General features: G+C 42.1%; 1 protein-coding gene across 1 annotated transcript; it reads left to right on the top strand.

Moving 5' to 3' along the window:
- The first annotated feature begins 1090 nt into the window (after nt 1-1090).
- On the top strand, nt 1091-11955 carry LOC148010786 (RNA-binding NOB1-like protein). The gene is made up of 5 exons (XM_087671122.1): nt 1091-1586; nt 1966-3061; nt 10685-10853; nt 11368-11478; nt 11572-11955. Exons 1-5 carry the CDS (start codon nt 1223-1225, stop codon nt 11713-11715), a joined length of 1884 nt encoding a protein of 627 aa, XP_087527248.1. The 5' UTR covers nt 1091-1222; the 3' UTR covers nt 11716-11955.
- Nucleotides 11956-12909: the final 954 nt, after the last annotated feature.

Here is a 12909-nt window from a genome sequence, read left to right as displayed (position 1 = left end):
ACACACACACACACACACACACACACACACACACACACACACACACACACACACACACACACACACAGTGTAGCAAGGCAGGTAAGCACAATAGGTGTGGAAGGCACACGATAGGTGAGTGGGCAAGTAACAAGATAGGACGCCCCTCTCATTGTCTTGGTATGTTATTGCACTCCATATGAAACAAAGAGCAGGTTTTTTCTCTCTCTCTCTCTCTCTCACCAATTGCAGAAAAAAACATAATCTTATTGTTCGTGAAAGAAATTTCCTGCCTCTCCCTCCCTCCCTCCCTCCCTCTCTCACTATGGTTATAGCCACCTCTTGTCTCACCCACTATTGCTGCCCATACTTCACCATGGCCACACGCAGGCTGTCAAATTCACTACATGCTTGTCATGGCTGAGCTACTTTGCTTTTTTGCCTACTTGTAGTGGTTGTATTGCTTGTGTGATTCATCACAAGCCTTGGGGGGAGAGAGAGAGAGCTTTGCCACATGTAGACCTTTGGGCAACGCTCAGGTAGAAAAAGGGAAAAAAGAGCAGTGAGACCCACAATTTGCCTGTTGGAAGGAGTTGGAAGCAGTTTGAGGGATCATACCCTCATGTTTAGACATGTAGAGCTCAAGCATCCTCCGGTATCCAAAGAACCCTTGCCATATCATGCTCCTCACCTCTACCTTGCTTGCATGATTGCTATTTGCTCATGTGCCTATAACTACGATAGGATTCATGTGAGCTCCAACATAGTTCATGCAAGAATGTGCCCCTAATTCTGGTTTAGGGTGACAAGTAATGAAGTTACTGGAGTCTTTGACCACATGTGCCCAAGGAGAGAGAGAGAGAGAGAGAGAGAGAGAGATTTACGAAAAAAATAAAGAGAGAGAGAGAGAGAGAATCAAATTAGAGTCACATATATGAGAGAGGGGAAGAAAAGTTCCTTCACTTTAACGCAAATTTAGGTTTGGTTAGTATTTTAGATTCAAGAGGCCTTCTGGACTTCCTTAAGCCACAATCAAAATAATAGATAGGTTCGGGAGGCCCTTTAAAAATCGGGGCCTCCCTTAACAATAATTTAATATAGCTGTAGATTGTTCGATTGTATTTGCCAAGTTTAATGAGGTTTTTGGTTTTCACTGCTTGATGATTCCGACAAGCGTGTGTTCTGTGTAGGGTTTTGGGGGTGACAAGTCTGCACATCCAAAGGTCACGAGGGAGTCTCAGTAATGGCGTGGAGCGATATAGTTCGCAAAGATGCAGGAGGAGGAGGAGGAGGAGCTCCTCTTCCCCCATCACCATCACCATCACCAACAACAACGCCGCCATCTTCATTGTTAGCAGCACCTGCCGTGGAACCGGCATTGCCGTTGCCCCCTCGCTCTTTGAGCTCGCGCGATGGCATCAGTGTGGCTGTGGTTGATGCCAATGCTCTAATCACATCGGCGTTCAAGCTTGCCGGCCTCTCCGACCGCTTCGTAACCATTAAAGAGGCACTGGCGGAGGTCCGTGACCCGGCCTCTCGCACACAGCTTGCTGCCCTTCCTTTCACTGTCGAGTGCCTGGAGCCGAGCGAAGAAGCCCTCAGCAAAGGTACGAAGCTTTCATCAGGTGCTATTAATTAAATCAAGAAGGCTTTCTTATTGGAAAGTTCTTGTCTAGTATCTGATTGCAATCACTGTTAGAAGAATGCACTTGCCATACTGGCAAGCTCTGTGTATAAATATGTTTGTTTTTGATCATATGCATTTAGTCAGGCAATGCACATTTCCACTCGTAGAAGGCAGAGTTTTTATGGCTTAGGCAATGCACATTTCCTCTCATAGAAGGTGAGAGCTTTTGTGGCTTTGAAGATTGGGAGACGATGAGTTCAACCTTGTGTTGGGGCATATTACACTCTTGTCCTTCTTTCTGGCAATATCACGTTGTTTTTGTTCTCTTATAAATGCCTGACACAATTGTTCTGAAACAGTGGTACAGTTTACTCGGGAAACAGGAGATTTGCCCTCGCTTTCTGAGGTAGATTTGAAGCTTATATCTCTTGCCTATACATTGGAAGTACAGGCTCATGGATCTGCACACTTGCGTACTAGGCCACCTCCACTCCAGGTCATTCAAGCAAAGCAAATATATGAGCATAATCTGCCTGGTTGGGGATCCAATGTGCCTAATTTGGAAGAATGGGAGGAATTCTCACAGGAATCAGATGACTATACACATCAGGACTCTCATATTCTGGGTTTAAAGAACCTGTCATTTACATCGAACTGTTTCAGCAGAGTAGCCGAAGAGAAATCATGTGCAGTTGATTGCGAATCTACTCAGAATGTAGGAAACATTGCATGGACTTATGATAAGAAACCTGAAATTTTCACGTGCACTGAAGCCAGTACTGTGGAGGTTGATAATCAGAATGGGATGGACATTTCACTGACGTGCAACCAAAGTACTTCGATTAGTGGCCTGTGTGATTACACAAAGGATAGTCTGCAGGACCTTTCAAGCAGGCAATCTTGCTCTATTACACCTGACACCATAAATGTTTCAGTGATCAGCCAGGAAGTAGACTCGAAGGAGAGTATCAACACAGTGATGGTGGATCATAGCCAAGACAAAGGAGAATGGACTAGAGCAATTAGCAGAAGCACTCGAAGGAAACATGAAAAAAGAGCAGCCAGGACAGCTTTAAAGAATTCAGTGGTCGAAGGACCATATGCAGAGAGGATTGAGAACCAGAAACCAGCTGACTTTGGCATGGATGGTTTGAAGCTGACGGATGAGGAAGATCCTGATTTGGATAAGGGTGTATTTGATGAGAATACCAGTGATGGTGAGTTGGAAGAGGAAAATAATCCAAATGAAAGCTCTGAAATGATGCGGGAAGGCACTAGTGAAGGAGTTGCCAATTCCCATTATGCCTCTGAAAGTGAGGATAGCTGGATGCTTCGACCTCTCTCCAGCTCTACAGTTGCATGCATTACAACAGATTTTCCCATGCAAAATGTGCTATTGCAGATAGGTTTGAGAGTAATGTCGTTGAATGGCTTGCAGGTCCAGCAGCTTCACCGGTGTGTAACACTTTCTTTGAGTTTTCCACTACATTTTCTTGTTAATGCCACTTTGTTGTTTGTGATTGTAAATAAAACAATAGAAGAGTTCCTAACCAGCTATGTTAGCATTTATTAATGAGCTTTTATCTCTCAAGTTTTGAGAGTAATGCAAAAGTCAAGTTAGTGAGTTATTATGGTGTCGTGAAATTTAACATCTGCTTGTTTAAAGATTTCCTGTTTACCAAAAAGTTATAGGAGCCATAAACAACCTCAGTACACTTCATGAAGTGGTATTTTATTTGGCTATTGTGACATCCTAGATGCATTCCAAGTGAAACTTGCCATCGTCTAACAATATTGGTTTTTTCAAATTGGGATATATCAATGAATATGGCTTGATACTCTTAAGGACAATCCTTTTTGCTTATAGGATGTAACTTCCATTGGTTGACAGTTTAACGTGTAATATATTGTGATTGGCCAACCAATCTTGGCTTTTTTATGATATTGGTGGGAGCTAACTCAAAAGCACCCTTGGCAATTATCAAGGTTCTTTTTTTTGGATGTTTGAATACATGTTGAGCCGTGAATTTGAAATAAGGCTTGTGTATGCATGCTGTTTGTAGTAGAATGTAAGGGGCTTGCCCTTCTTGAGGTGTTTGATTATGCACATGCTAGTCTATCTCTTGGTTGTAACTCGTCATCGAACCGTGCTATCATAAAATGGGGTCACTTTAATGGTGTTTAGACCCTTTGTCAAAACCTCCCAATGCTAAAGTCTTAAACAAGATTGTTTTGTAATGATGTGCCTAAAGAAATTGGGAAAAAAGGGTCAATTTGAATGTTTGCAAATGTGTTAGTTTGGATTTTTGCATATTAATGTTTCTATAGCACCCTCAAAAATGGAAGTCTAGAGGACACTTCGTGTCAATGATTACCATTGTGATGAGGATTGCAATATGTAAAATTGGCAACATCTCAAATCGCCTCTAATTGGATTGCCAAGAGTACTAATTCAAAGTAGTGTGAGACAAGTGTCTTTTGCCATTATAAAGGGTTTCCTATTTTGTTTGAAGATTGGCGAGGATAGTAGCACATCACAAGTGGGCTTCCTTGTTAGAGGAATTGGTTTGTTCATTGGCACTCCATATGAGTGCTAACAAAAGTTAGGTTTAACTAATGAAGCCAAGGGTTCCAAAGTTCTTGATTCAGATGGAGTAGAAAAAATTTTAGTGGTATAACCAAGTATGGCACAAATGTGTAGGCCTAAAGATTAACATATCAAATGTTGCATGTGTAAGGGAGAAGTACATGCATTTCTAATGAAACCAGCCATCCTTCTTAGATAAGGTGGTGGTTAACCTGATCAGCTAGCAAATATAGCAAGCTATAAATTTATAAAAACTGAAATAAACACTTATTGATGAATGGCAGACATCTGACACTCTGCCCCAGAATTGGTGCCCCTTGCGGTATCTCTTTAGATTGTATAAACTTGTACTATACAAGAGATTGCTCTCCAATCCTTGAAAAGTGTTAGGCCTTGCCTCGGACTCGAGAGGTACACTCTTAACAATTCCCTCTTCCCTTATTGATTGGTCAACCTCTACAAATTTTGGAACAAAGCATTGTCTCAAGTGACCGGTAGCAGAAAGCCATTGCATGGTATGTTCTCTCCCTTTTTGACAAGTGCACACTTGCTAATGCATAACTCAGCCTGTAGAAATTAGCTTCCAGCAAGAATTAATTGTGGGAGTTCAAAAATTGCTTGGCCTTGCCCACAAATTGGCCATTGCCTATCCACAATTCAAAATGCTGAGTCTTTTGAACTTGAAAGTCTTTAGACTTTCATTAGCCTTAGTTCTAAGTATTAGATGTTAATTTCTCCAGCCCCAATGACAGCACATGTTGTTCAAGGGCACATTTAATTTCTAGAGCCAAGATTGTCAACCAGCACCCATAAGCACATATCCATCATAGCTTATCACAATTTTGGCCAATGTCTCACACTGCCCAATCCGAGGTTTTGGACTATCATGGTGCCCAATTTAACTTGCACTTAACGTATGCACCTCACATGTGCACAACTTAATTATGCCAAAGCAATAAGTTAAAAATTCATGTCCTTGTGATAAACCCCCCCCTTATATCCTTGCAATTGTCCTCAATTGTACGTGTAACCATTGACAAAGCAGGCAACATCATAATCAAACATCTGTACCTATTGCTTGACCCAATTGATGCGCACAACATGTGGAATTTCCAGCTGGCAAACCAAGTTATAATTCACACATGAACCATAACTGCTGTCAGAACCATAAGGGATGCATCTATTTGCCAAAAATCAACATTATTTTGACCACCAAGTCAAAAGTAATGCGTAGATCAAGCGTAAACAGTGCTTCATAGGAAGGATAATGCAGGCAGCAGTAGGACAGTCTGATTTGGAGAGTCTTGGGATGGATCTGATGTTGAATGCAGAACTTTGAAAGCTGCAGCACTGTCTTCTTTGTGGAGAAACTGTGGTGAGCATAAACAGTGCTTCACAATGAGGATAATGCAGGCAGCAGGACAGTCTGATTTGGAGAGTGTGGGACAGATCTGATGTGGACTTTTCAGCTAGCAAACTATGTTATAATTCACACACATGGACCGTAACTGCCGTCAGAACCATAAGGAATGCATCTATTTACCAAAAACTACTATTCTGACCTCAAAGGCAAAGTAACATGCAGACTGAGCATAAACAATGCTTCATAGGGAGGATAATACAGGCAGCAGTAGGACAGTCTTAGAGAATCTTGGGATGGATCTGATGTGGAATGCAGAACTTTGAATGCTGCAGCACTGTCTTCTTTGTGGGAGAAACTGTGGTATGTAGGAAACGAGGAGTACACTCATTTTGGGGCTGATTCAAAGATAGATGCAAATTTAGCATACCTGCAGACATGCATTTTGTTTGGGGAGATTGATAATTGCTGAAATGCATCTATCTACAGTTGGACATCTGAAAAGAAACTGCAGCGTTTTGGATGTTTCATGTTCACCCTGAGCCCCCTCTTCATCTTGCATGTGTGGGTGGAAGGGCTGGTTTGCACAGAAACTATGGTAAATGTAATCCTAACTTGAACCTGCTGCCCTACTGACAGGGACCACAAACGAGTCCTTAGAAACACTTCATGAATGCAGATTTGTGCAAGTTGGAGAGTAGGAAGAGGGCTGTGGGGTATACCCAATTTTCTCTACACTGAATTGAATGACACTCCCCATGCATTACTGATACTGCATAAGACTCGGCAATTAGGTGGGCCCCATCTATTAGTACCCTAACAAGGTGAGATTGGTAAATAATTAAGTTTGCCTAAAAAACTCTCTTGGGATGGGAAAATTCGTATCATATTGTGTGTGTCTGAAATTCTCACCTTCATGCATGTATGGCAGGGACAATTCCAAGCCCAAAATAGGAGACGTTTATTTGCCTATGACAAGACCATCTCCTTTGGCTTGGTAGACCTCCCCTCTTTAGTGTGTGTAGGTGTACTTCTTGTACATGCTTCCAGAGGTTCAAGAATGCAGTGTTCACATTCACTTTTTTCAGGGTTCCAACTGCTCAAAGATTGTCTGACCATAAGAGTGGTAAATCAGCTTGTAGGCTACTTCTGGACAGCAGTAAGTACTATTTTCTTTAGGTAGGCCAAGAGCACCGGGCACAGTGAAGAGCAGCAGAACGCTTTACGCTGCATGAAGGTATTATAGCCTTGGTGGGCTCTTTCATCTTGTGTTCAAAGCATAGAAACATGAAACGGGGAACGGGGACGATGATGGGGACGCCAAATCTAGGGAACAGGAACGACATTTAAAAAATTAAAATTCATGAAAAAGAATTAATATTTCACTCATAATCCATGTGGACTTTGGAGTGTTCTACTCATTAGAAATTGAATTGCAACTTACAAGGCTCAAGAGGTAAGCTATTCAATGATAAATAATAAAATGCATAATACATATGCCATAAATGATAAAACAATGAACAATGAACTAAACTTTAAAGTCTAAGCTGAAAGAACATGCCTATGGTCCTGTTGCCAAAAAACTTAAAAGATTACAAATATAAAGTCTAATCTTTGAAAGAACATGCTCATTGCCCCAAAAAAGACTGCAAATATAAAGTCTAATTTCTAGACTGAAGCAAAATGCGGCATGCCAAGATAGACCAGGGGCAATTGCAAGACTGTAAGACTCAAGTACAAATATAATATCGGCATGGTACAATAGCCCAAGTGTCATAATGTCATCAATGATCATAATATCATATACAATGTACATGTGTCATGTATCATGAGACTCATAATACGCAAACAAAATCAAAGATCATCATCATGATCTGAGACGGCTCTAGCTACTCTTGAAGTGCCAGCCTCATCATCATGTGTACCATGAATTGCTGCATCTCCCTCAACATTAGCGTGTATCTTCTCTTTTTACTACATCTCCCACTCTGTGAATGGATTGGGCTTTGTTGTCATACTGTTACGTAACATCCTCAAATTAGCACTAACGAATATTAGATCGTTTACCCTCTCCACACTGAGACGGTTCCTCTTCTTTAAAGCAATGTGAGCGTATGTACTCCACAATTGCTCCAAACAAGAGGAGCCAACTGACTGACTCAAAATATGGATGGCTATTTGCTGCAACTCAAGACCATTCGAACCATAGTTCTCCCACCATAAAGCTGTCCCAATCTTACAGTGATTCTCTTGCGCATCCTCACAACCAAAAGAACCCCGAAAGGTCCTATAGCATGAAAGCTGATCTCTGATCTTTCGTCTAGTGCCATGATCATGCACTAGACGAGACAATATAAGTCTTCATGTATCCATAATCTCAGTGTCATTCTCCTGGCCCTTGCCCTGGAACTTAGGATCCACAACAAATGCAACTCCATGTATGGGTGAGCTATAGGAGTTTCACCTTGTTACAACTAAATGACATAACTCCTCATACGCCTCATCATTGGTGCCAACTCTTGCAACTTTTCATTCAGCTTATCCATAGCCTCATATACCTTGCCGATGCAAGGTTGTATACCATAATCCTCAATAAATGCACAATAGGTGATACCATAGCATCTATTCGCTTTACATCATCCCAAAAAGTGGAGTTATTTACTTTCTCTAAGCGTAAGATACCTGTAGGAGTATTTGCCAATGTTGATGAGGTAAACTCATCACTAAGAAATAACTGCCTCAAGGCACCATTGCATTCTCTTAATTTGCCTAGCATCAAGAAGTTAAAGATAAATCTGGAATCATAGTATTTTGAAAGTGTCTTCCTCGATCACAAAGAGAAGCGATGGGGCGAAAAAACTGGTGATTCAAAACAAAGCTAACCATTTGAGCTCCTTGCTCTATGACAGGTGCGATCCATGATAGGTTACTAGTATCCTTTAGTAGGTTGTTCAAGCAATGAGCTATACAATATGAAATTGTGATATGTGGATAATATCCTTGGATAATAGCACCTGCTGCTCTATTTGCAGGCTCTCCATCTGAAACAAATCCCACAACATGCTTTGGGCCAATAAGCTCAATACTTGTAATCCACTCTGTTGCAAGTACATCTGTTGACTTTCCTGTCGCCGATGCATCATGTGAAGATACGAAATACATTTCCCCATGAGAATAAGCAACCATGCCATGAATGGATCGCTTGCGTGTATCACTCCAACCATAAGCAATCAAGGAAACTCCATTTTTAGCCCACAGGCTCTTTCTAGTCACTGCTGCTTGCTCAACAAGGCGCTTTTCCTTGTCGAGCAAAGTGATGCGTTAGGTCTGTGATGATGGAGGTACATACGAAGGGCCATACTCACCAATCTTCTTGCGCATCAATTTAAAATTATCTGCTTGGCTGTACGAAATTGTATGTGGTCATGATAAAAAAAGTGTGCCACTGATGTATCCACCTCTTCCTTCTTCTTGGGATCCCAACTAGCATCAAGTGTGCTTTGTCTACGTGCAACATGTGGTGCTGTTGATGCCATGGCCGATGCAATGCCTGCAGTAGGTGTGGAGGTAACACTTCTTGATGGTGGCTCTGCTCTAGATAAATCTGATGGGGATGGTGTCACAAAAGTTGCAGGGTCAACTACAACACGTCGTGGTCTAGATGCAAGATAAGCTTGTTGACCTGCTACACGGTCACGAAGCTCCCTTTGCTTCTCCAAGGTCACATTCAGACAAAATTGTACTTTTGAATTTAGCTCATGTAAGAGATGAGCTCGGACCTGATTATGCATAAAACGGAACAAGTAGCAATTGGTATTCCATATTCTAATATTTAAGTAACTTTGAAAAATTAAAATCAATAAAAATTTGAAATACAAATGCTTGGCTCAATGGATTACCTTGTTTGCTCCACTAGTTCGCTTGTATGGGCAAAGCTTGCAAGTCCATGGTTGAGATCCTCCACCACTCAATGGGCGGTCAGCATTTACTTCTTCCCACCATGACCAATCATCGGACCTTCTTTCTCGACCACCAGCCCGATGAGCGGGGCAGGAAGGTGAAGCCATTTCAAGTTGAAAATTGAACTAAAAATGGCTCGAGAGAAGGGAGAAGAAGAAGAGAAGAGGAGAAGAATGGAGAACTTGGAACTTGGAGAAGAAGGAAGACTCAAGAGAAGAGGAGAAGAAGGGAGAGAAGGGAGAAGGTCCAAGGAAGAAGGAAGAAGAGAATGGAGAAGGAAGAGAAGAAAGAAGAAAGAAGAGAGGTTGGAGGCGGGAGGAGACAAGGGGACTGGTGGCTGGCCACTGACGGGGCAATAGGGAACGGGCGCTGGGGCGTTGTGCGGACAGGTCACGGGGGCAGGAATGGGCAGATGATCTCAGGCGGGAGCAGCAGACAGGAGAGAAGTGGGCAAAACGCGCAGTAGCAGGCGATCGGGCGGGAGCAGCGGCCAGCCGAAGGTAAGTGGGTGCCATGTGGCGTTCCCTGTCCCGTTTCAGACAGGAAACATTCCACCAATTCTCAACGCGTCCCATGATGGCTTTGTGCCAAGGACGGCGATTCCATGTGCCGGGGGCCCGTTCCAGCCGTTTCCTGTTTCTATGGTTCAAAGGGGATTTAGAAATATCAGGTAGTGTCTCATTGTTGAGGGTTCTCCTTATTCATTGGTCACTTGCTGGACGAGACCTGGAGCTGAAGAGGGGTGATGGCATGAGTGTTCATTGTGCATACCTGATTGTGAGCCTCTGCAAGGGGACGTACATGTGTGCCAATATGATGTGTCCTTATCAGATCTGTCTCTTGTGTCTTCAGGGCATGATTATCATTCGTTAGAGGTCTCACATGGGCTTTGAGTCTTTGTCTTTGGCCTATTTAATGGAATCCTAAGTAATTGATTATAATCACGTGTCTTTAGAGTTCACTCTGAATGTGTGTGTACATTCTAGTGTTTCCCTTATTTTCCCTTATATCTCTTCAGTATATTTTACAGATGATTTCTTGAGAGAGATCTCATTCTCAACCATATTTACTTGTGTTTGGGGAGTGGCCAGTGCGATTCCACATTTATTGCGTAAGCTGCATTCTGGCTGAACATGAAATGGATGGACTACTTGACTGGTTGTTGATGCAGGTGGGTGCTCAAATGTGAAGCTTGTAGGAAGGTGACTTTTGATGTTGGCCGTATCTTTTGTCCCAAATGCGGAAATGGAGGAACTCTTCACAAAGTATCAGTTACAGTTGGACCTAATGGTGTTGTGCACACGGGAACAAGAAGGCGTGTAAACATTCGTGGCACAAAGGTACCTCTTTTTTACTGCTTGCATTCTTTCTTTTGACGTCTTGTTTGGGAAGGGAATGGAATTGTGCTGGGTAGACTATTGCTATTCCACGATTGTTGACAAATATTTTTCTGCATGATTGTGCTGCTAGGCGGGTGACTTTTTGAAGTGTGTGATACATGTGTAAATTTTCACTTGAAAAGAAAGTTCGAATGATGTGCGAAATTCTGTTCTTATTCTTCTGATTAGTTTGTGAACTCCAAGAATCTCAAGACATTTGAGTTTGACCTCATTGAACTCCGACACCTTTGTGCATGTGTGCACACTACACACAAGTTACAGACGTAGATACACAGGTGTATTCCTGCTCATACATGCAGATATGCATATCCAGGCAGGATATACATACACATGGATGATGCATGCATGCACACGTCAGGTATGGACGTGCTAGCAATCATGCACACCCCTCGTATGTCTGTGCTCCTGCACATGTAGATACACAATGAGCTAAATTGTGATATTAAACTTGCAGTATTCTTTACCAATGCCTAAGGGAGGACGGAAAGGTGTAACAGATAATCCCATCTTAAGGGAGGATCAATTGCCTCCAAAAGTGTTGCATCCAAGGAAGAACAAAGTAGTAGTAAGTACTTCTTTTACTTGATGGCTAAGTTTTTGTGCATGTTCTGAGAGTTGGACATTTCATATAAAATCATTTCATTATAATTGCTTGCAGAGTGAGGATATCTTCTTAAGGTCGGAGATCTTTGCACACAAAGGGGGGAAGAAAGGCCAGCTGCAGCCCCCTGTTCAAGAAGCTCTTGCAGTTTTCAGTGGGAAGAGAAATCCAAATGACTGCCGGTTTAAGCAAAGGCGTTAGATGTAATCCGCTTGCATGATTGTGTGCAGATAGCTGCATTTGTCCTGCCATGCCAAATTGATTAAGTTCCTAACATACCCCCGTGAAGCTTCACAAACTTTTTTTAAAATGCAAAATAACAATATTGTGTTATGTATAGCATCCCAAAGAAATGAGTTCAGCATTACAAGCTGCTTGTTCACCAATTTAGACTCAAAAAGAGTTCAGCATAACAAGCTTCTTCTTCACCAGTTCAGAGAATTAGTCTTGTGTCCTAAAGCATGAATCTCAACATACACCTTTTTTTAATATATGCTGAAACTCTGCTACAAACATCTTTCTTGGATAAGAGTTTCCCAAAAGGTCATTGCAACAGATCCAGACGGCCTGAAAGGTAAATGCTCTAAGGATAGACCATATTCATATTACCCCAATTTCCCAACAGTGCCTGCTTCCAGGGTATGCTGTGATGTAATCCCGTGCTCTCCATAACCTTCTTCAAAGGGCTCCAACAAGGCTTGATTCCTTTAAGGTCACACATCAGGTGCTCTACTGGTTCATCATACCTCTTAATAAACTTTAGCCTTTCTTTGGAAGGCAGCCTGTTGGTAATCACCCTCCAGAGCATCAGGTGATGTTTAAAGGAAGGAATAGCAGCCTAGACTCTTTAGTCCTCTTTTTCCATGTTCAAAATGTGGTATGGGTGTGCATCTTCTATAATCCATCTATTGTCAACACGAGTGAATTTTCCCCATAGGAGAAGTCCAGCTCTTAAGACCTATGCTTTTCAACCGTGGGCCAGCCTTCTTTCTGGGAGTTCAATCCGCACTCACGCTTCTTCCAGGCCAATTAACCTGTGCTGCCTTGATATCTGCTGTCTTGGCTTTTTCCCAAGGGCCTATTTTACAATACCTGTATTATAAAGATGTTTAGATAGACAGCTGCTAGCAACATTAGGACAGGATCCTCTTTTAAAGATCGAGTCCTGTATCATTCCCCAAACCTGCCAATTTGAATTCTGAAAGGCTCTCTCTCTCTCTCTCTCTCTCTCTCTCTGTCTCTCTCTCTCTAACCATATCAGTAATATCCAAGAGTTAATGATTGCCAAAGCTACCTTCCCTATTGACAAGCCTTATGCTTATTTGGTAGGCTTGCTTACCTTGCAATCTAGGAAGCAATACTTAGAAAAACACCTAAAATCACCCATTAATCCTT

The sequence above is a fragment of the Lygodium microphyllum genome, chromosome 29 (genome assembly GCF_053477565.2).
Source record: "Lygodium microphyllum isolate KBCC chromosome 29, Lygodium_microphyllum_v1.1.10, whole genome shotgun sequence".
Taxonomy (NCBI): Eukaryota; Viridiplantae; Streptophyta; class Polypodiopsida; order Schizaeales; family Lygodiaceae; genus Lygodium; species Lygodium microphyllum.
The sequence above is the reverse complement of the archived record's forward strand: the minus strand, read 5'-3'. Positions and strand labels throughout refer to the sequence as shown.

Excerpts from the sequence above, each read along its gene's own strand:
- LOC148010786 (XM_087671122.1), top strand. The coding sequence starts at position 1,223 with ATGGCGTGGAGCGATATAGTTCGCAAAGATGCAGGAGGAGGAGGAGGA. Across the intron at positions 10,854-11,367 it reads TAAACATTCGTGGCACAAAG|TATTCTTTACCAATGCCTAA; the intron begins GTACCTCTTTTT and ends TTAAACTTGCAG. Across the intron at positions 11,479-11,571 it reads CAAGGAAGAACAAAGTAGTA|AGTGAGGATATCTTCTTAAG; the intron begins GTAAGTACTTCT and ends AATTGCTTGCAG.